Here is a 24,103-nt window from a genome sequence, read left to right as displayed (position 1 = left end):
ATTTTTATTAAGAGAGAGGTGGGGAGACAGAGAGCCAGACTCCCACATGTACCCCAACTAGGACCCACCTGGCAAGCTCCCTTCGGGGTGATGCTCTGACCATCTGGGGCTGCTGCTCCATCACTCAGCAACTGAGCTATTTCAATGCCTGAGGTGAGTCTGTGGAGCCATCCTCAGAGCCTGAGGCCAACTTGCTCAAATTGAGCCATGGATGCAAAAGGAGGAGAGAGAGAGAGAGAGAGAGAGAGAGAGAGAGAGAGAGAGAAAGAAAGAGAGAGAGAAGGGGGTGGGGGGGAGAGGTAGAGAAGCAGATGGTCACTTCCCCTGTGTGTCCTGACTGGGAATCAAACCAGAGACTTCCACATGCTGGGCCAACACTCTACCACTGAACCAACCAGCCAGAGCTATACTCTTTTTGATGAACATACATTTGTAATGTCTTTAAAATATTTTTAAAAACTTTTCTTTCCTTTTTTTTTTGAGAGAGATGTTCCACCTATTCATGCATTCATTGTTTGTTTCTTGTATGTGCTCTGATTAGGGATTGAACCTGCAATCTTGGCATATTGGAATGATGCTCTAACCAACTGAGCTACCTGGCAAAGTCCCATTGTAATATTTGTCTTTTTAAAAATTTTCCAACGATTTGAGAGAGAAGGGGGATGGGGAGGGAGGGAGAGAAAGAGAAACATCAACTCATTGTTCCACCCAGTTCCATTCAGTTGTACACTCATTGATTGCTTCTAGTATGTGCCCTGACCGGTGATCGAACCCACAACCTCAGTGTGCCAGGATGACATTTTTCATGGAGCCACCTGGCCAGGGCCTATAATGTCTTAATATAGTTTTTTTTTCCAAAATTGTTTTAGTTAATTTTGATTTGTTGATGTTCAATATATATTATTTATTATTTTTATTTATGGTTTTAATTTATTGTGTTTACATAGATTCAAGTGTCCCACCAAATATATCTTCTGCCACCCCCTGTTCCCCTCGCTCCCCCCCTTTGCTTATTATTTTTTTTGAGTGTGAGACACAGGAAGATAGAGGGGTGAGAAGGATCAATTCCTAGTAGCTTTCACTTTAGTAGTATGTTGATTGCTTCTCCTATATGCCTTGATTGGGCCGAGACAGTGTCCTCTTGCTTAGGACACTGACCTTGGGCTCAAGCTGGTGAGCTTTGGGATCATGTGGATGATTCCTCCACTCAGGCCAGTGACCTTGTGCTGATAAGCCCAGGCTCAGAGCTGGTGACCTCAGCATTCTGGGTCAATGCTCTAGCCCAGGGGTCCCCAAACTACAGCCCGCAGGCAGCATGTGGCCCCCTGAAGCCATTTATCCGGCCCCTGCCGCACTTCCAGAAGGGGCACCTCTTTCATTGGTGGTCAGTGAGGAGCATAGTTCCCATTGAAATACTGGTCCGTTTGTTGATTTAAATTTACTTGTTCTTTATTTTAAATATTGTATTCGTTCTCGTTTTGTTTTTTTACTTTAAAATAAGATATGTGCAGTGTGCACAGGGATTTGTTCATAGTTTTTTTTATAGTCCGGCCCTCCAACGGTCTGAGGGACAGTGAACTGGCCCCCTGTGTAAAAAGTTTGGGGACCCCTGCTTTAGCCAGTGCACCACCACTGGTCAGGCTCAATATATTTTTTGAGAATTGTTTTTCAAATTACCCACTAAAATAACTTTTTTTGGTGTGTGTGACAGAGACAGAGAGAGGGACAGACAGGAAGGGAGAGATGAGAAGCATCAATTCTTCATTGCAGCTCCTTAGTTGTTCATTGATTGCTTTCTCTTATGTGCCTTAATGGGAGTGGGGGTTACAGCAAAGCAAGTGACCCCTTGCTCAAGCCAGCAACCTTGGGCTCAAGTCAGCAACCTTAAGGTCATGTCTATGATCCCAAGCTCAAGCTGGTGAGCCCGCACTGAAGCCGGATGAGCCTGTGCTCAAGCTGGTGACCTCAGGGTTTCGAACTTGAGTCCTGTGAGTCCCAGTCTGATGCTCTATCCACTGCACCACCGCCTGGTCAGGCTTATTGGGAATTTTTATTTGGAAGGCAGTGACGCTTACCACTGTTCTACCAATCCCTCATGGGAATTTGTATTGGGAATATTGAATGTCTACATTAATTTGGAGAATCGACATAAAATGGTGTTTTGTTTTACTTATTTTGGTCTTCTTTAAAGTTCTTTGATAAAGCCTTAAAAGCAATTTATATATATATGTGTGTGTGTGTGTATATATATATATGTATGTAAGTAAGTATGTGTACACACACACAGTTAGGGGATGATAAAGTTCACAGAGAATGACAGAGTAAGAGGGTGCAGAGTGGAGCTCACAGGGGGTTGGACCAGTCTGTGATGATGTCTTTAATAAGGGTGACTGAGCAGAGAGCCTGATTACATGGCAGAGTGAATCCTATGGAAGACCCATGGTCACAATATTAAAGGCCAAGTGAATGGCAAGGAAGGGGAATCCTCTTGAGCTCATGGGGGCTCCAAGAAAAACAGGATGGCCATGGTGGCTGAGCAAGAGGAGAGGTTTAGGAGGTTAAGGTTGGGAAGTCAGGGGCAGGTGCAGACCTTGAGACCATGGTAAGGGTTCGTATATGATAGCCTTAGAAAGTAAGCTAAACTTACTAGCTTTGTACTGGTTGCCCTAGAATTTTCAGTATACATTTATATCACTAAGTGCTAGGGTCTTTGTGCATGCCCTCATGGAGATTTGTGATTGCTTCTCTGGGGACATCGATCCCAGCGCGAGATTTTTGGTCATTGGGTGAACACGGACTTGATTTCACTAAAGATGGCCAGATCGTTAACTAACCAGCAATGCACATGGGATCACATCTCTTCTGTGTCCTCTTGAACATTCAGTATTATCAGGTTTCTATTGTTTGCCAAACTAACCTAGGGAGATTGGTATCTTGTTTTAATTTGCATTTCTCTGGTTACTTCATGAGCAAATGCTTTTCCTTTGCCACTTAGACTCATCTCCTCACTCCTCGCCTTTCCTTGGTGAGTCACAAAAATCCATATTGACTGCTAATGAGGGTGGCAAGGGGTGATAGTATCCACACTGAAAAACGATGTGGATTTCAAACAACATATATAAAAGTAAACACTCAGTAATCTGTGTTTGTATAAATAATTAATTTTGTTTCCAGGCCCAACACTGAAATATGCATGTTATTTTAAAGACAATGATACACGAAAGAAAAATGTACAGGAAGTTCATGTGATACAGGACACCCACAAGAAGAGCTGAAGTAGTAACTTGATTTGCTCTGCTGGGAACATCAAGGCTGGTAGAATTGATAATGGCCTTGTATTGTCACATACTCTTTTCTGTAAGTTCTTGTTGACCCTTCCAGGGAGCTTACTATGTAACTGTGTCTAAGAAGTCAGTGAATAACTAAGTTTTCCATTTTATCAAAGCACAAAGCATTACTTCAATCCTGGGCCTTCTCACAGAATCCAGTTTGTTTTTATAAAAGTAGACTTTCTTTTTACTAAGTTCATTAATGAAATTTTATTAAGACATTACTGAATCAGAAACCAAAAACAAGGTGTCATTATGTTACAAAGGAAATCAGAGAAGACTTAAGAAGATAAGCATCTGGTACTTAAAAAAAATATACCCAGCTTTTCATATTTGGGGCAAAATTCCCACAGGATCTTTTCCTAAAAAAGACCTTTTCCAGCTTGTTTCCAGACTTCTTTGACTCCTTTAATGCTTTCTTTTTTCACACATTTCCAGTATTCTTGAACACTTAGTTGTTGTGGTACCTGTTATGCAAAAGTAGAAATTAAGAGGTCATTCTCTTTAAGGTTAAACATGATTTCTGTGTGCATTGTTACTGTTTATTTTCCTCCAAAACACATAAAAGGCGACTGCAACAGAACTGTACAGTAAGGATACAAGATAAAATTGAATCTGATGTAAGACTATCTGCAGGGGAACCAAGGAGTGGAGGCTGACCATCTGTGATCAGAGATTCCTCTATCATTAAATGGAAGAGTTTGGTCCTTGCCTGCTAGTTCAGCTGGTTGCATCGTCTAGAAGCACAGATGTCATGGGTTCGACCCCTGATCAGGGCACATACAGGAACAGATTGATGTTCCTGTCTCTTTTGTTTGCTAAAATCAGTAGGTTAAGAAAAAAAAAAAAAAAAAGAAATTGAAGAGTTTGATGTTTTATATATTGATTTTACTTTTATTTTTTAATTTTTATTTTAGCGAGCGAGAGAGAGACAGATAGGGACAGACAGGCAGGAAGGGAGAGAGATGGGAACCATCAATTCTTTGTGGAGGCACCTTAGTTGTTCATTGATTGTGTCTCATATGTGCCTTGACGAGGGGGCTCCACCTGAGCCAGTAACCCCTTGCTTAAGCCAGTGACCTTGGGCTCAAGCAGGCAACCACGGGGTCAAGCTGGTGAGTTCACACTCAAGCCAGCGACTTCGGGTTTTGAATCTGGATCCTCTGCATCCCAGGCTGATGCTCTATCCACTGCGCCGCTGCCTGGTCAGGCTATATACTGATTTTAGTTTAGTTTTTTTTTTTTTTTTTTTTTTTACAGAGACAGAGAGAGTCAGAGAGAGGGATAGACAGGGACAGATAGACAGGAACGGAGAGATGAGAAGCATCAATTATTAGTTTTTTGTTGCGCATTGTGACACTTTAGTTGTTTATTGATTGCTTTCTCATATGTACCTTGACTGCGGGCCTTCAGCAGATCTAGTAACCCCTTGCTCGAGCCAGTGACCTTGGATCCAAGCTGGTGAGCTTTGCTCAAACCAGATGAGCCCGCACTCAAGCTAGCGACCTTGGTGTCTCGAACCTGGGTCTGCAGCATCCCAGTCCGATGCTCTATCCATTGCGCCACCACCTGGTCAGGCTATATACGAATTTTAAAATGTGATTATTTAGGCCCTGGCCAGTTGGCTCAGTGGTAGAGTGTCGGCCTGGCGTGCAGAAGTCCCGGGTTCGATTCCGGCCAGGGCACACAGGAGAAGCGCCCATCTACTTCTCCACCCCTCCCCCTCTCCTTCCTCTCTGTCTCTCTCTTCCCCTCCCGCAGCCGAGGCTCCACTGGAGCAAAGATGGCCCAGGCGCTGGGGATGGCTCTTTGGCCTCTGCCCCAGGCGCTAGAGTGGCTCTGGTTACAGCAGAGCGACACCCTGGAGGGGCACAGCATCGCCTCCTGGTGGGCGTGCCGGGTGGATCCCGGTCGGGCGCATGCGGGAGTCTGTCTCTCCCCGTTTCCAGCTTCAGAAAAATACCAAAAAAATAAAAATAAAATAAAAAATAAAATGTGATTATTTAATAATGGTTTCCTTTTATAACATTTAATCATATTTCTTCTTCCCTGTTGAACATTTATTTTAAATGTGAGGAGGGGAGATAGACAGACTCCCTCATGTGCCCCGACTGGGATCCACCCAGCGATCCCGTCTGGGGCTGATGCTCAAATCAACCAAACTATCCGCAGTGCCCAGGGACAACACTTGAACCAACAGAGCCACTAGCTGTGAAATGGGAAGAGAGAGAAAACAGAGAGGGAGGGTAAGAGAAGTAGATAGTTGCTTCTCATGTGTGCCTTGACCAGGGATTGAACTTGGGACATCAGCATGCTGGGCTGATGCTCTACTCACTGAGAAAACCTTCCAGGGCCATCCCTGGTGAATTTTATTTAGCTATATGGAATAAAAATTGTAAAATTTTTATTTAACATTGGCTCAAAAAATCCACAATATTTGATGAGAAGCGTTAAGAAGAAATAATATAATTCACCTAAGTGTTTTGTGAATTTGTCATGCCTTTCAAGTAAATGAGAAAGTGAGAGCTAGACAGCACTGGGACCCTGGTGAGCACAGGAGCACAGCATTGCCAGAGTCTCACCAAATGGCAGCAGAAGTCTAATAATTTAGAATATGTGTAGCTTCCTTTTCTATAGCCTAGTTATAGCTCCTCAACACTTTCTGAGAAATGGAAGCGGCTCCTGGCATATTAAATTGTTAACTGTAAAGGTTGGTTTAATCTCTAGAAACATGGTTATTAACTACGAGGTGTTGGATGGCTACAAAGCTTGTAAAACATGTTTGCTAACAGAAATCCTATTTGTTCATTTTCCATAACTAATGTTTCTGGCAGGAGATAAATGTGCTTTTCTATTTTTATTTTTATTTTTTTTTGTATTTTTCTGAAGCTGGAAACGGGGAGAGACAGTCAGACAGACTCCCGCATGCGCCCGAACGGGATCCACCCGGCACGCCCACCAGGGGGCGACGCTGTGCCCCTCCAGGGCGTTGCTCTGCTGCGACCAGAGCCACTCTAGCGCCTGGGGCAAAGGCCAAGGAGCCATCCCCAGCGCCCGGGCCATCTTTGCTCCAATGGAGCCTCGGCTGCGGGAGGGGAAGAGAGAGACAGAGAGGAGGGAGAGGGGGAGGGGTGGAGAAGCAGATGGGCGCTTCTCCTGTGTGCCCTGGCTGGGAATCGAACCCAGGACTTCTGCACGCCAGGCCAACGCTCTACCACTGAGCCAACCGGCCAGGGCCAAATGTGCTTTTCTAAGTAGTGAATAGGTGTGTGTTTGTGAATACACCACATTTTCTCTTCTGGCCTGATTGCCTACTTATCATGTGGTGCTCTCTGGACCTGGACTTTCAGCCTGGACCTGGACTTCCAACCTGCACACTGTCTTCCTGAGAGGACTTGTACAGGTTCTCAACTGAATTAAATTCTGGGTTTGATCTGTCTGAGTTTTAGATGAATATGTAAATTTGAATGAATAATGATAATAGTTAACAGCTACAAGTATCTCATCACTACTCTTAAGTATTTTATTTATTTATTTATTTTATTTTAGTGAGAAGAGGGGATGCAGAGACAGACTCTTGCATGTGTACTAACCAGGATCCACCCGGCAAGCCTGCTAGGGGGCAATGCTCTGCCCATCTGGGTCCTTGCTCTGCTGCAACCGGAGCCATTTTTTAGCACCTGAGGCAGAGACCATGGAGCCATAGCTGCAGGAGGGGCGAAGAAGAGAGAGAGAGAGAGAGAGAGAGAGAGAGAAAGAAAGAGAGAGAGAGAGAGAGAAAGCGAGTGAGGGAAGTGAGAGAAGGAGGGGTAGAGAAGCAGATGGGTGCTTCTCCTGTGTACTCTGACCGGGAATCGAACCCAGGACATCCACATGCCGGGCTGACACTCTACCACTGAGCCAACCACCCAGGGCCTCTAAATATTTTACATATAATTCTCATAATAATTCTTTCTGGTACATTCCATTAGTTTCTTCATTGTACAGATGAGGAATCTTGAGGCTCAGAAAAATTATGTGGTTTTGTAAGATTTGGCAGTTAATAGGTGATAGAGCTAGGATTTGAATCAAGGTGTGTCTAACTGCAAACCCCAAAGTAAAGTCCAGGCTATGATTTCTCAATACTGGTTTCTGATCAGATTCAAACTAAAAAAAATAAAAAAAAAGGCATAACCCCCCCTAAATTAGATCCCATATGTAGGAGATATCTCTTTATAAATGGTGAAAACTCCACTTAAGACTATGTACTTCCACGTGACCAGTGGTGGCTCAGTGGATAGAGTGTTGACCTGGAACACTGAGGTCCCAGGTTTGAGACTGAAGTTGTCAGCTTAAGTGTGAGGTTGCTGGCTTGAGTGGGATCATCAACCTGATCGTAAGGGTGCTAGCCTGAACAAGGGGTCACTGGCTTGCCTGGAGCCCCCCGGTCAAGGCACATATGAGAAGCAATCAATGAACAACTAAAGTGCTGCAATTAGAAGTTGATATTTCTCATTTCTCTCCTCCCTTTCTCTCTTCCTTCCTGTCTCTCTCTTAAGGAAAAAAAAAAGGCCAATGCATTTCCTCAAATTCTAGGTCTAACACCATCAACTTAATTACATGTAAACATGCAGTTATTTAAAAACTCAAAATCTGTTACCCATAAACCTCGATGCATCCTGTTTTTTAACACTCCAAGGAACTCCCCATGGCTAAGACATTCATCACCATCCAAATCAAAGATCTTGAAGACGGTGTCCAAAATATTGTTTGAGAGCTCCTGTCCTGTAGCCACCTTCACAGCTCTCTTAAACTCCGCTAAAAAAAAACCATAAAACAACTCATCCACATGTGAGATAGTCTAAGTGGAATTAAGGTAATTTTTCATAATTTAAGAAGTAAAATGAAATCTAAATATTTATTGTACGGGAAGTAGATAAAAAACAAACACATATCAGGAATGCACTCAGATCACAGCTCCGGCTGGGAAGGGCTGAGGGGCGGACAGCAGGCGCGCCGGGCTCCAGGGCAGCCTGTGTGGCCAGTTCTCCCCTCTCAGAGAATGAGAAGTCAACGCAAACAGAGTAACTGTAAATGTGAGTGTTGGGGCTGTGAATCCAGACTGACTATGCAGAATTAAGTAAAGGGACCATTACTTGCTTTATTTGATAACTGGCTCCTTGGTCAGTATCATCTCATTGAAGAAATGCTAAATATTAACTGACTCATAGAACTTACCTAGTCTGACAGGGCGATGAGCTAAATTGAACATCTGCATGGCAATAGCGAAGTCTTCCAGGTGGGTTGTAAAATGACAAAATGACTTGAACTCATCCAAACTAATGCTCTAATAAAAAAAATAATATTTATTACAATTTAATATAAATAACCTAATGAAATAAGTTTGAGTCCCCTTTTCCATCATAAAGTTCATAAAAACCTCTCTTCCTAAGCAAGTCTATTAAAAAGTTTGAGATACAAAATAATGACCTTACAGATTTTAGAGATTAGGAAAGCCCCTGAGAGTAACTGGGAGGGCACTGGTGCGACTGTGCAGCCCAAAGTGGGGGTGGCCCTGTATTATAGACTGTCCTGTCTCATTAGCATTCCCGTGCTGTAGAACCCCAGTGTGTCTGTACTTGGAGAGCGGAGGTCCTGAGGATGGGGCCCTCACCCTCACTCAGCACGTGGAAAGAAGAAGCCTCACCAGACTCCATTTAATATATAATGGCATTATATATTAAATAGAATAAAATGCCAGACCCTTTAAAGTTCTTGATTTTTACATTTATTTTCATATTTTTGTGACAGAGACAGAGAAACAGAGAGTAGGATAGTTAGGGGTAGACAGGAAGGGAGAGAGATGAGAAGCATCAATTCTTCGTTGTAGCTTCTTAGTTGTTCATTGACTGCTTTCTCATATGTGCTTTGACCAGGGAGCTACAGCATAGTGAGTAATCCCTTGCTCAAGCCAACGACCTTGAGCTCAAGTCAGCGACCATGGTCTTCAAGCCAGGTGAGCCCATGTTCATGCCCACAACCTCAGGGTTTCAAACCTGGGTCCTCTGTGTACCAGTCTGACACTCTATCCACTGTGCCACTGCCTGGTCAGGCTTAAGACCTCATTATAAATTAAAGACATTGGTGATGCCAATATTTCCCATAATTTTGTCACATTTTATTTTGACTTTGGTTATAATTTTGAGGGGAATGAAGGGAGTCAACAGACTTAATTTTAGGTAGTAATTTCATAAACTCTTCCATACCATATAACCTTCTGGATTTTACTTAGAAAGGTAAGTATACACCACTCTAGATGATTGTTTCCAAGTTGTCTTCTAATCTTATTCAGTTTCCTTTTTATCTTTAACATTTAATTCTTTGATTCCTCTGGAATTTATTTTAGAGTAGTGAGAGAGGGAGACTTAACCTTAATGTTCTCTCTGAGGTGGCCAGTGGACTGTCCCAATGCCCTTTCTTTCTTTCTTTCTTTCTTTAATTTTTCCAAAGTTAGAAGCAAGGAGGCAGACAGACTCCTGCGTGCACCCAACAGAGATCCACCAGGCATGCCCACTAGGGGGCGATGCTCTGCCTATCTGGGGCGTTGCTCCACTGCAACTGGAGCCATTCTAGTGACTGAGGCAGAGGCTATGGAGCCATCCTCAGCACCCAGGCCAACTCTGGTCCAATGGAGACTTGGCTATGGGAGGGGAAGAGAGATAGAGAGAAAGGAGAGTGGGAAGGGTAGAGAAGCAGATGGGCATTTCTCCTGTGTGCCCTGACCGGGAATTGAACCTGGGACTTCCACATGCCAGCCGACACTCTACTGCTGAGCCAACCGGCCAGGGCTCCAATGCCATTTATTAATAATTCTTCTTTTACCCAACTAATTGGTAATATGAGTTTACATGTATTAAATTTCCATATGTATTTGGGTCTGTCTACCTCTAGACTTTATATTCTGTTCAATTGATAGATCTGTCAAGCTCATTATAACTGTTTTAGTTACCAATGGTTGATCCATTTTAGTATCTTGGCTTTCTTTCTTCTTTTTTTTTTTTTTCTGAAGCTGGAAATGGGGAGAGACAGTCAGACAGACTCCCGCATGTGCCCGACCGGGATCCACCCGGCACGCCCACCAGGGGCGATGCTCTGCCCCTCCGGGGCATCGCTCTGCTGCGACCAGAGCCACTCTAGCGCCTGGGGCAGAGGCCAAGGAGCCATCCCCAGCGCCCGGGCCATCCTTGCTCCAATGGAGCCCCGGCTGCGGGAGGGGAAGAGAGACACAGAGAGGAAGGAAGGAGTGGGGGTGGAGAAGCAAATGGGCGCTTCTCCTATGTGCCCTGGCTGGGAATTGAACCCGGGTCCCCCGCACGCCAGGCCGACGCTCTACCGCTGAGCCAACCGGCCAGGGCCATCTTGGCTTTCTTTTTTTTTTAAAGACCCATTTTTTTTAAAGAGCAGTTGTAGGTTGACAGCAAAATCGAGAGGAAGGTACAAAGACTTCCTACATCCTCCCTGTCTCCTCAGCATTCTTTCTATATAAACTTTATGGTATTTTCCAGAAACCCACAGTGTTCACTAGTGGCTGGTTCTCTGATTCCTGAATACAAGGGTCTCACTTCTGCGCTTCTGTGCAGGTAGGTCAGATCATGTGGTCAGTCTGGCCAGTAGCCAGGGGTCGTTGTGCTTCTAGGACAAAACGTTTGATTGCCAGAACATGACTCACTCCTCTCTTTTCCTACTCCAGCCTCTGAGAATGGTGTTTTTCCAGATCGTGGAAATCCAAGATGGCAAGAGACTCAGAAAGTGTGAATCCCTTAGTGCCATGTGGGCAGTCTCCTACCTCCCACAACAGAGATGTGGCATGCTGAGAATGAAGCATTTCTTGTGTCAGCCACAGGGATTTGGGGGTTATTTTGCAACTGCAGCCAACAGGGTGTTTTGACTGGGACTGCTGTCCTATTTATACACTAATTTAAGGGAGAATTACTGTATTTATAATGCTGTGGCTTGCTTTCCTATCCATAACAACTTTAAAGTTTTTTCTCACGTATTTCTAATTAATGTATAATTGTTACATATTTCTATTGCAATTATAAATGGGTCCTTCATTATATTTTATCCTTTTTTTTTTTAAGAGAGAGAGAGGGATAGACAGGGACAGATAGACAGGAACGGAGAGATGAGAAGCATCAATCATTAGTTTTCGTTGCGCATTGTGACACCTTAGTTGTTCATTGATTGCTTTCTCATATGTGCCTTGACAGTGGGCCTTCAGCAGATCGAGTAACCCCTTGCTCGAGCCAGTGACCTTGGGCTCAAGCTGGAGCTTTTGCTCAAACCAGATGAGCCTGCACTCAAGCTGGTGACCTCAGGGTCTCGAACCTGGGTCTTCTGCATCCCAGTCCAGTGCTCTATCCACTGCGCCACTGCCTGGTCAGGCTATCCTTTTTTTTTTTTTTTTTTTTTTGACAGAGACAGTGAGAGTCAGAGAAAGGGACAGATAGGAACAGACAGACAGGAAGGGAGAGAGATGAGAAGCATCAATTCTTCGTTGTGGCTCCTTAGTTGTTCATTGATTGCTTTCTCATATGTGCCTTGATGGGGGGGGGGGGCTACATCAGACCAAGTGACCCCTTGCTCAAGCCAGCGATCTTGAGCTTAATCCAGCGACCTTGGGCTTCAAGCCAGTGACCTTTGGGCTCAAGCCTGAGAACATAGGGTCATGTTTATGATTCCATGCTCAAGCCAGTGACCTTGTGCTCAAGCTGGTGAGCCCACATTCAAGTCGGCAACCTCAGGGTTTTGAACCTGGGTCTTCCACGTCCCAGTCCAACATCCTATCCATTGCACCACTGCCTGGTCAGGCCATTATATTTTATCTTTTTCCTCACTTTAAAAATAGCTTTATAATGATGTAAAAGTATATGCCCATTTCAAAAAAACTTTTGGAACAATATAGTAAAAACAATACATAAAGTAGGCCTGGCCCGTGGTGCCGCAGTGAATAAAGCGTCGACCTGGAATGCTGAGGTCGCTGGTTCGAAACCCTGGGCTTGCCTGGTCAAGGCACATATGGGAGTTGATGCTTCCTGTTTTCTCCCTGCCTTCTCCTTCTCCTTCTCCTTCTCTCTCTCTCTCCTCTCTAAAATGAATAAAGTCTTAAAACAACAACAAAACATACATAAAGTAAAAATCCATTGAAATGTCACCACTGTACATTAATTTTTTACTTTATTTTATTTATTCATTTGGGGGGGTAAGATAGAAAGAGGGAAGGAACAGGAAGCGTCAACTCCCATATGTGCCTTGAACAGGCAAGCCCAGGGTTTCGAACTAGCGACCTCAGCATTCCAGGTTGATGCTTTATCCACTGTGCCACCACAGGCCAGGCTCACCACTGTACATTAATCTTTAGTAGTACTTCGGCAATCATCATTTCATGCATTTCATACACATACACACATACATGCTATTACCTTTTCTGACCTGGAATTCTTAAGATGGCTACTTCTGATACACAAGGTGGGGCCAAAGTAGGTTTACAGTTGCTTGTGTGGAAAATAATACAATAACTAATAACACAATAAACTCTGTGTTTCCTGGGTTCACAACTGTAAACCTATTTTTGCTACACCCTGTACTTGTACTGTAACAGACATTTTATTTAATATTTATTGTTTCTAATGGTTTTTAAACCATTTGATTCTCTGTGGTTCTCAAGGCATATAATCACATCACCTGCAAACAAAGACAACTGTTGGCCTTTCACATTTTTACTCTCTTTTGTCTTGTTAATTTGCACTGCTAAGATTTTCAGCACACCAGAGAGTGACAATAGTGACAGTAGACATTCCTGTTTTATTCCCGACTTTACTGCGGAATGCCAGACTCAGGGCTGCTACCCGGATTCTAGCTTAGTTGACAGCTCATTAGTAAGAAAGTTGTATGTGAAAAAAAATTCTCACTTTGATTTTATATTGAAATGCCAGAGAGCAGCTGAGGCTTGGTTAATTTGAAAGTCACTTATTTAATTGCATATCTATGTCTAACTGATTATTTCATGTTCATCACAAACATAACAAAAAGGCATACCAACCTCACCCGCTGACAGCTTCTCTCTCACATTTTTCCAATAAAGGTCTTTATTTTCAGTGTTAGTGAAAAAAAGGAGCCACTCTGCAAAGTCTTCTTTTCTCATGAAACTCAAGCCTTTAGAGAACTGAAGGAACTCCATTTCTTGTACCTCTGTCTGTAGATTCTCCATAAACCTAAATGTTAAAGCAGAGTTGACAGAACGGCCAGTGGCCTCCAACTGCAACATCACAGATGGGACTGCAGGACCATCACAAGCAGTGTGGAGCATGGCGCTGTGCAGAGGACCATGGGAGCAGGGGGGAGGGGCACCGAGGGAAGTCCAGCACCTGCTCCAGTCTCACTCCCTACGCTCAGTTTGTTGTGAACATTCCAGTTGGCAACATATATTCTGACAAATCTAGACTTAAAAAATTAGCCCTGGCTAGGTGGCTCAGCGGATAAAGTGTCATCCTGGTACACTGAGGTCGCGAGTTTGATTCCCAGGGAATCAGTCAGGGAACGTAAAAGAAGCAATCAATGCATGTATAACTAAATGTAACAACTAAATGGGACAGCAAGTTGATGTGTCTCTCTCTCAAATCAGTGGAAATATTAAAAAAAATAGTAAAACATTAAAAGAGAGAAGAGAAAGAGAGGTGGGGGAAGGAGCAGGAAGCATCAAGTCATAGTTGCTTCTATTATGTGCCTTGAGAGAGCAATTTCAGAGTTTTGAACCAGCTACCTCAGTGTTCCAGGTTGAAGCTTTATCCACTGTGCTACCACAGGTCAGGCTGGAATACTCTTTTTATTTTTATTTTATTTTTTACAGAGACAGAGAGTCAGAGAGAGGGATAGACAGAGACAGACAGACAGGAACGGAGAGATGAGAAGCATCAATCATTAGTTTTTCCTTGCGCATTGCAACAGCTTAATTGTTCACTGATTGCCTTATCATACGTGCCTTGACCACGGGCCTTCAGCAGACCCAGTAACCCCTTGCTCAAGCCAGTGACCTTGGGCTCAAGCTGGTTGCTCAAACCAGATGAGCCCTTGCTCAAGCTGGCGACCTCGGGTCTCGAACCTGGGTCTTCCGCATCCCAGTCCGACACTCTATCCACTGCACCACCGCCCGGTCAGGCTGGAATACTCTTTTTAGAATGTTAACCATAGTTAACGGTTCCTCATATTTATCAAATACCAAAGTTCATCAATGTAATTAATGCCTTTGCACCAAAATCCCAGATTTATCAGAAAGTGCTTATAATCTTTTGGACAGTAACACATGCTTATGTGAGTTAATGTTCTCTTTTTATAAAAAGCACTTTGATCAAACTGTCATCTATAGCTTCCTGAGAAATGTGCAAGTTGAAATGTGCACCTGGTTTATTTATAACCTAAATCATGTAGAAACGTTACTATCTACATGAGCTTTAACGTGCTGTAGATTTCTTATTGTGTCTCTTTTTTTTAAATTGATTTTAAAGAGAGGAGTCAGAAAGAGACAGAGATAGAATGAGAAGGGGGAGAGGAGCAGGAAACATCTCATAGTAGTTGCTTCTTGTATGTGCCTTGACTGGACAAGCCCAGGGTTTCAAACTGGCGACCTCAGCATTCCAGTTTGACACTTTATCCACTGCAGCAACACAGGTCAGGCCTTACTTACTTTATGTTAAACGACCTGCACTCCCTGTCATGTCACAGTTTAGTGGGGATACACACAGGGTGAAAACGAGGTATGGTACAATTCAGCAGGAAAAAAGCTGCCACTTATCCCCACAAGACCTTAGGAGCATGAAGGAGAGTCTGAGTTTAGTTCTTCTCTGTGGGGGGTGAGAGTATGAATGTATTTGATATATATATATATATAAAAATATATATATATATATTTTCTTCAAATGCTATGTGTCTTTTTAAGTTAAAGCAGAATGTTATCTAAAACTTAAAGCATTTCACATTGGGACAGATCAACAAAATCTACTGATATGCTTCCATCCTTTGTTTCACTGAGTTTTATTGTACTGTGTACTGTGATAATGTTGGGCAAACCAGTATGTTTCATATGTTAGGTTTGCTCGCTTATATTTTGCCTAAATGGTGCATTGGTGAGGGGCAGCGACATGTGTATGTAGTGAAAGGCTGCAGCTGCTTGTTCTCAGGGTGGCAGATTGCAAATTGTGGATTGCCTTTCTGCTTGGAAGGGGCCACTGTTTGCTGGAGAAGGGTTTTTTCTTCCAGCCTGTTTTGCTGGAGAGTGCAGAGAAAAAGAGAGAGGGAGAGCTGAAGAGCTTGGGAGCCCAGAGATTTTGGCAGGGTCTGTTGGCTGAGCCCTGCTGAGGTTGGTGGAGCCATGAGTCCAGAGGAAGAGTCCAGATAATGAGTCGGGGCTTTCGGAGCCCTGAGTGACAGGGAAGCGGTCTTCCCTGCCTGTTTGCTTGTCCGCCATTACTAGACTTTAATAAAGGGAATGGCCAGAGGCAGATTTAATGGCCGCGCCCACCCTGGGCCCAGACTTCTGAAGGGCCCCACAAACTCCAACTTTACACTTTTTTCTAATAACACCAAGTTTGGTTTCATATGTGCAATTTTAACATTAATAGTACATAATGTTTTTTATTTATTTAAAAATATGGTTAAAATGTATTTTTTTGTTTTGTTTTTGTTTGTATTTTTCTGAAGCTGGAAACGGGGAGAGACAGTCAGACAAACTCCCGCATGTGCCCGACCGGGATCCACCCGGCACGCCCACCAGGGGGCGACGCTCTGTTGCGACCAGAGCCACTCCAGCGCCTGGGGCAGAGGCCAAGGAGCCATCCCCAGCACCTGGGCCATCTTTGCCCCAATGGAGCCTCGGCTGCGGGAGGGGAAGAGAGAGACAGAGAGGAAGGAGAGGCGGAGGGGTGGAGAAGCAGATGGGCGCTTCTCCTGTGTGCCCTGGCTGGGAATCGAACCCAGGACTTCTGCACGCCAGGCCGACGCTCTACCACTGAGCCAACCGGCCAGGGCCCTAAAATGTATTTTTATTTTCCCTATCTCTCTCTTTTTTTAAGGGCCCAATATTTTCTGCGCCTGGGGCCTCAGTCAACTTCAATCCACCTCTGAGAATGGCTCATCATTTTCCAGCTCCACAGTTCCTTTACCATCTGCCCGAATCCAGTAAGATGGATGGGGCGGCCACTGTCCTTACAGATGACATTCAATTTCTTATTAGGATTGTTAAAAGAATGCGTTAATTGTAAATGAGTGCACAGGGAATAGGAAGGTAGAAGATACTGTGTCAGAACACAAATATCTGGTTTCTTTCCTTTTTCTTTTTCTTCAGGCTCCATCTGAGGCTGACCTGTCATAAACTTAACTGCTGCTACAGTGTACACTGTCTGATTTAAGCTACTTTCTTTTTTTTTTTTTTTTGTATTTTTTCTGAAGCTGGAAACTGGGAGAAACAGTCAGACAGACTCCCACATGTGCCCGACCGGGATCCACCCGGCACGCCCACCAGGGGCGAAGCTCTGCCCACCAGGGGGCAATGCTCTGCCCCTCCGGGGCGTCGCTCTGTGGCGACCAGAGCCACTTCAGCGCCTGGGGCAGAGGCCAAGGAGCCATCCCCAGCGCCCGGGCCATCTCTGCTCCAATGGAGCCTTGGCTGCAGGAGGGGAAGAGAGAGACAGAGAGGAAGGAGAGGGGGAGGGGTGGAGAAGCAGATGGGCGCTTCTTCTGTGTGCCCTGGCCAGGAATCAAACCCGGGACTTCTGCACGCCAGGGCGATGCTCTACCACTGAGCCAACTGGCCAGGGCCTAAGCTACTTTCATTTTAACTAAATATACTACTTTTGAAGAACATTAATATGCTTTGTGATAATAATCTAAGTCTAAAATTATATCTTGTTATGACACAAAAATCTGGAACACGATACTGTACATAGATATATAAATTGAAGACTTTATAAGACATAAGGCTACCAGATGCATTCTGAAAATATTTAAATAGGGTATAAATTAGTGGACTAACTGGAAACCCTGGGAGAACTCTGATTTTCCTTAGCCGGGTGTTAGGCCCAGTTGTACTGGAGCTGTGAAATGTACTGTGTATGTGTCGACCACCTCGACTTCATATCTGGCCATTGGACTATTCATACCACTACCTTTAAGTGTTACTAATCCAGGCTGTTCTTCCTAAGACCTGAGGATCAGATGTACTTACCAGCATACCACCTTGGAATTTATAAAAATTCTTTGTGAATTTAGAACATCATTAACTAATAAGTGGTATTATAGAAGTTAAAAATATCCCAGTCCAGGCTCTGGCCGGTTGGCTCAGTGGACAGAGTGTCAGCCCGATGTATGGATGTCTGAGGTTCAGTCTCAGGTTTGATTCCTGGTCATGGCACACATGAGAAACGACCATCTGCTTCTCTTTCCCTCCCTGTCCCCCTTCTCTCTTTCTTCCCCACTGTCAGCCAGTGGCTCAATTGGTTTGAACATTGGCTCTGGGCACTAAGGATAGCTCAGTTGGTCCAAGCACTGGCCTTAGGCACTGCGGATAGCTCTGTTGCACTGGCCCAAGACAGGGTTGCTGGGTAGATTCTGGTTGGGTGCATGCAATAGTCTCTTTATCTCCCCTCTTCTCATTAGAAAGAAAAAAAAAATCCCAGTCCTAAAAAAGGACATTAGTATCAATATCCTCCTAAATTTTTTTGATAAGAAAACTTGAGAGTTTTTTCCTTATTTCCCTACTTTTATAATTTTACAATTTACTTGTACATTTACACACAACTCTGTAAAGTAGGCAGGACAGGACAAGTACAACCACGTAAATTTTTTAAAGACTAAAAGAAGGCAACACTGATCCTTGAACAATGTTGAATCCACTTATACTTGGACTTTTAAAAATATACATATATAGCCCTGGCCGGTTGGCTCAGCGGTAGAGCGTCGGCCTAGCGTGCGGAGGACCCGGGTTCGATTCCCGGCCAGGGCACACAGGAGAAGCGCCCATTTGCTTCTCCACCCCTCCGCCGCGCTTTCCTCTCTGTCTCTCTCTTCCCCTCCCGCAGCCGAGGCTCCATTGGAGCAAAGATGGCCCGGGCGCTGGGGATGGCTCTGTGGCCTCTGCCCCAGGCGCTAGAGTGGCTCTGGTCGCAATATGGCGACGCCCAGGATGGGCAGAGCATCGCCCCCTGGTGGGCAGAGCGTCGCCCCCTGGTGGGCGTGCCGGGTGGATCCCGGTCGGGCGCATGCGGGAGTCTGTCTGACTGTCTCTCCCTGTTTCCAGCTTCAGAAAAATGAAAAAAAAAAAAAAAAAAAAAAATATACATATATGTGCCCTGGCAGGGAAACTCAGCTGGCTAGAGTCTTCCTGACATGCCAGGGCTGCAGATTTGATCCCTGGTCAGGGCATATTCAAGAATCAATCAACGAATGCATAAATAAGTGGAACAAGTCGATGTTTTTCGCTCTCTACCTCTGTTTCTAAAATCAATATTAATAATAATAATAAATATATACATATGAATTAAAAAATCATGTATAAGGGAACCCATGCAGTTCAAACTTGCGTTGTTAACGGTCAACCATATTGTTGTTTCTCCACTTCTTACCTATAAATTTTCCCAAATAAATATAAATATTTGCATTTACCTTCGAAATTCTCTATAGTGAAGTTTTCTTTCTCCTTTTTTTCCAAAGAAATATATCTGAAGGGTTGTGTTAATTTCACGTTCTTTCACTTTTGGCTCCTGTAAAAAATGTTATAGTAATTTCAAGTTGTAACTATAACCAAGAACAAAAATAGATCCTGTAAGGTGGGACTCTCAGCACAATATCCACAAAAGACTTGTAACAATAACAAAGGTGGAAAACAGAGGCAGTCATTTTGTCTGTTACTTTGCATAACAATATTTTATAATCACCTTTGCTCAAGCAGGAAAAAAAATTAGGGCCATAATATTCAAAATACTTCAGGTGAACTGCAGCAGTAAAACAAAATTTTAGAAATGTTCATTCCTTTTGACTCAACAACTAAACTGAGAAGTTATCCCTCAGATATATTCACATATGTATAAAATGATATAATTAACAGAATTTATTAACTGTAGCATTATTTGTAACCTCAAAAGACTGTATATATTTAGACATTTTTCAAAAGGGGATAATTTGGTTACATAAATGAGTCATTAAAAATAATGAGATTGCTTGACCTGTGGTGGCGCAGTGGATAAAGCATCAACCTGGAAATGCTGAGGTTGCCGGTTCAAAACCCTAGGCTTGCCTGGTCAAGGCACATATGGGAGTTGATGCTTCCTGCTCCTCCCCCCTTCTCTCTCTCTCTCTCTCTCTCTCTTCCCTCTCTATAATGAATAAATAAAATCTTTAAAAAAAAAAAGAAAAAATAATGAGATATTCAAATCTACTAAGAAAAAATGGGAGAGTGAAACAATATACACATGCTAGTGCTTGTATAAAAATGGAGAAAAGGTATAAAGATATGTTTAGTTATTTATACATATGCTTACACATGCATAAAAACTCCTGGAAGAATACACAGGAAAACTAACAGCATATGTCTCTCAGGGAGAAGTTTGCCTGGGCGGAAGCTCTACCCTATACACATACTCTTGTGAACAGTTTGAAGTCTATGCCATGTGAATAGAGCACATCTACTTAAAATTTTTAGAAAAAATGTTACTGATAATTTTCCAAAATATTTGGAAATACTTGAAAAAATAAACAGTGAAGTAATATGATGTCATCTGTTTGGAAATGTTTACATTATCTGCACATACCTGACATTCTGTTTCATCAGTTACTGTCCTCAAGTCATCCTGTTTACTGATGATTTTCTGCAGCTAAAAAGACAGCAAACATGAATTTAGATGTATTTACTGTATTTTTCAAAACAATCTAAAAAAATGCTGTTTTTGTTATAAAACATACACTAGGTATTTGTTAAATATTAGCTGAAATTCTGTAACTGCCAATGTTATGTTTTTTTTCTCAGATCATGTAAGCAGAGGAGAAATAGAAATGTCAGTATTAACATTATCATTACAATTTTTTTTTTTTTAATTTTCTGAAGCTGGAAACGGGGAGAGACAGACAGACTCCCGCATGCGCCCAACCGGGATCCACCCAGCACGCCCACCAGGGGCGACGCTCTGCCCACCAGGGGGCGATGCTCTGCCCCTCCGGGGCGTCACTCTGCCGCGACCAGAGCCACTCTAGCGCCTGGGGCAGAGGCCAAGGAGCCATCCCCAGCGCCCGGGCCATCTTTGCTCCAATGGAGCCTTGGCTGCGGGAGGGGAAGAGAGAGACAGAGAGGAAGGAGGGGGGGGGTGGAGAAGCAAATGGGCGCTTCTCCTATGTGCCCTGGCTGGGAATCAAACCCGGGTCCCCCGCACGCCAGGCCGACGCTCTACCGCTGAGCCAACCGGCCAGGGCTTATCATTACAATTTGGATAATTTTTCTCCTAAACAAAGCCAGCTTACTTAATATACATGTATTCTTAGGGCATAACTTTATATAAGAAACTTCATGATTACTCACTCTCATTCTTCAAGAGAATTTTTATTCATAATTTTTTGTATTACTGATACTTTATGGTCACATTTTCAAATACATTAATCTTATTTTTTTGAAGTTGATTTTAAAGAAGAAAGAGGAGGGAGAGAGGGATAGGGACAAGGAGAGAGAAAGAAACACCAAGCCCTGGCTGGTTAGCATAGAGCAGCAGTTCTCAACCTGTAGGTCGTGACCCACAGGTTGAGAACCACTGGCATAGAGTGTTGGCCTGGTGTATGGACATCCTGGGTTCGATTCCCGGTCAGGGCACACAGAAGTGACCATCTGTTTCTCTCATCTTCCCTCTCCCTCTTCTCTCTCTCTTCCCCTCTCACAGCCAGTGGCTCTATTGGTTTGAGCGTGGCCCTGGGCACTGAGGATGGCTTGGTTGAATCAAAGCATGGCCTCAGATGGGGGTTGCCAGGTAGATCCTGGTTGGGCACATGTGGGAGTCTGTCTCACTATTTCCCCTTCTCTCACTTAAAATAAAAAGCCTAACCTGGTGGTGGCGCAGTGGTTAGAACGTCGAACTGGGATACAGAGGACCCATGTATGAAACCCCAAGGTCGCCAGCTTGGGCATAGGATTATAGTCATGATCTCATGGTCACTGTCTTGAGCCCAAAGGTCGCTGGCTTGAAGTGCAAGGTTGCTGGCTTGAGCCCAAGGTCACTGACTTAAACAAGGGGTCACTCACTTTGCTGTAGCCCCTCACCCCCATCAAGGCACATTTGAGAAAGCAATCAATGAACAACTAAGGAGCTGCAACAAAGACTTGATGCTTCTCATCTCTTTCCCTTCCTGTCTGTCTGTCCTATCTGTCCCTCTCTGTCTCTGTCTCAACACCCCCAAATAAAAAAAACCCGCATTGATTTGCTGTTCCACTTGTTCATGAATTCATTGGTTGATTTTTTTTTTTTTTGTATTTTTCTGAAGTTGGAAATTGGGAGGCAGTCAGACAGACTCCCGCATGCGCCCAACCGGGATCCACTGGGCATGCCCACCAGGAGGCAATGCTCTGCCCATCTGGGGTGTTGCTCTGTTGCAACCAGAGCCATTCTAGCGCCTGAGGCAGAGGCCATGGAGCCATCCTCAGTGCCCGGGCCAACTTTGCTCCAATGGAGCCCTGGCTGTGGGAGGGGAAGAGAGAGAGAGAGGAAGGAGAGGGGGAGGGGTGGAGAAGCAGCTGGGCGCTTCTCCTGTGTGCCCTGGCCGGGAATCAAACCCCGGACTCCTGAACGCCAGGCCGACGCTCTACCACTGAGCCAACCGGCCAGGGCCATTGGTTGATTCTTGTATGTGCCCTGACCAGAGATTGAACCTGCAACCTTGGTGTATATGGATAGAGATCTAACCAACTGAGCTATCCAGCCAGGGCCAAGTACATAACTTACAAAAGCTACTCATATAAATGTTGTTCCTTTTCCTTTAATGAGCTAATAAAGCATTAAAATAATTTAAAGACCCACATTTCTAGGAATTATTAATTGGTAATAGTGTCCTGAGACTGAGTACATTAAAAAGCCTACCTTTTAGAGCCATCTGTACCAATCCTCATGTGGAAGGCAAGCAAAAAAAAGTTTTTAAAAAATTAAATGTAGGCAAAATCTCAAACTATGAATTTAAATCAATTAGGAAGTAAACCTTCACCCATTTTTTCTATGCTTATTTCTTTGTTAACAATTTAAAAACTGTTGCAGCTAAATTCGAAATGATCTCAAATTTAGCTCTTTGTGCTACATTTTAGGAAAGTGGTTTATCTCCAGTTCTCTAAATCCCTCCCACTTTTCAACATACCTCATACTTATTTTAGGAAAGAGAATTGAAAGGCTTTATATTTGTTTTATCCTTTATTTTTGAAGGTGACAATCAAATAGTAGAATGCCAAGTTCAATACCCAATATTTCTCCCTAATGGTGATATCTCCTTTTCATTCCTGTTATTGATAGTGTGGATCCTCTGTTTATTTATTTATTTTTTACTAAAGCAAAACTGACTTACAATATTACAGGTATTAGTTTCAGGTGTACAAGACAGTGCTTCAATATTTATACATATTACAAAGTGGCAGCATAAGTCTAGTTACCTTTTGTCACCACATAAAGTTCTGACAATGTCACTATATTCTCTATGCTGTAACTTACTTATTCTGTATCTGGAAGTTTGTATCCCTCAATTCTCTTTGCCTATTCACCCATATCCCTACCCCCTTCCTCTGGCAAACCAGTTTGTTCTCTGTATTTATGAGTCAGCTCTGTTTTGTTTGTTTATTTGTTTTATTTATTAGATTCCACTTATAAGTGAGATCATACAGTATTTGTCTTTCTCTGTCTGACTTACTTAATTTAGCATAATACCCTTCGGGTCCATCCATGTTGTTGTAAATGGCAAGATATCATTCTTTTCCTTGGCTGACTAACTTTTAATATTTCACTGTGTGTGTGTGTGTGTGTGTGTGTGTGTGTGTACACCATATATTCTTTATTCAAAAATTTTTTAAATTATTGATTTTAGAGAAGAAGGAGAGAGAGAGAGAGAAAGAGAGAGAGGAACATCGATTTGTTCCTAAATGTGCCCTGACTAGGAATCGAATTGTGACCTCTCTGCTTGTCAGGACAACGCTCTAACTAATGGAACTATCCGGCCAGGGCTCATAGCTTTTATTAACAATCGTCTATCAATGGACACTTAGGTTGTTTCCATATCTTAGCAATTGTAAATAATGTAGTGAACACAGAGACGCATATACCTTTCTGAATTAGTGTTTTGAATTTCTTCAGATAAATACCAGAAGTGTAATTGCTGGGTCATGTGGTAGTTTTATTTTTAATTTTTGGAGGTACCTCCATACTATTTTCCATAGTGGCTGCACCAATTTACAATCCTACAAACAGTTTATAACTTTTTCTGGATCCTTTTTTTCTTTTCTTTTTTTTAGCTATATAAAGTCTTGAAAGTAAGTCAAAATTTATCATATATAACAATTGAAAAAATAAAAATAGATGTTATTCATAAAATGATTATAAATTTTTTTAAGTGAGAGAAAGAAAGACAGAAGGGAGAGAGATGAGAAGCATCAGCTTGTAGTTGCAGCACTTTAGTTGTTGACTGACTACTTTCTCATATGTGCCTTGAGCAGGGGGGCTCTATTTGAGCCAGTG

At 43.3% G+C, this 24,103-nt stretch overlaps 1 protein-coding gene across 4 annotated transcripts in view; it reads right to left on the bottom strand.

The window, feature by feature from the left end:
• Nucleotides 1-3,524: 3,524 nt before the first annotated feature.
• Nucleotides 3,525-24,103, bottom strand: part of MICU2 (mitochondrial calcium uptake 2) — a 105,512-nt gene continuing 84,933 nt past the window's right edge. For 2 of the 4 annotated variants that reach the window (XM_066369181.1, XM_066369180.1), the window contains 6 exons: nt 20,168-20,230; nt 19,023-19,120; nt 13,411-13,582; nt 8,547-8,655; nt 7,969-8,126; nt 3,525-3,796 (listed from right to left, as the gene is read on the bottom strand). In XM_066369181.1, coding sequence (XP_066225278.1) covers nt 3,692-3,796; nt 7,969-8,126; nt 8,547-8,655; nt 13,411-13,582; nt 19,023-19,120; nt 20,168-20,230 — 705 coding nt within the window. In that variant the 3' untranslated portion in view covers nt 3,525-3,691. The remainder of the gene's footprint in view (nt 3,797-7,968; nt 8,127-8,546; nt 8,656-13,410; nt 13,583-19,022; nt 19,121-20,167; nt 20,231-24,103) is intronic. The other 2 variants (XM_066369183.1, XM_066369182.1) reach the window with 2 other exon arrangements.

This window comes from Saccopteryx leptura, chromosome 2 (genome assembly GCF_036850995.1).
Source record: "Saccopteryx leptura isolate mSacLep1 chromosome 2, mSacLep1_pri_phased_curated, whole genome shotgun sequence".
In the NCBI taxonomy this organism is placed as follows: domain Eukaryota; kingdom Metazoa; phylum Chordata; class Mammalia; order Chiroptera; family Emballonuridae; genus Saccopteryx; species Saccopteryx leptura.
This window is presented reverse-complemented; position numbering and strand designations above follow the sequence as displayed.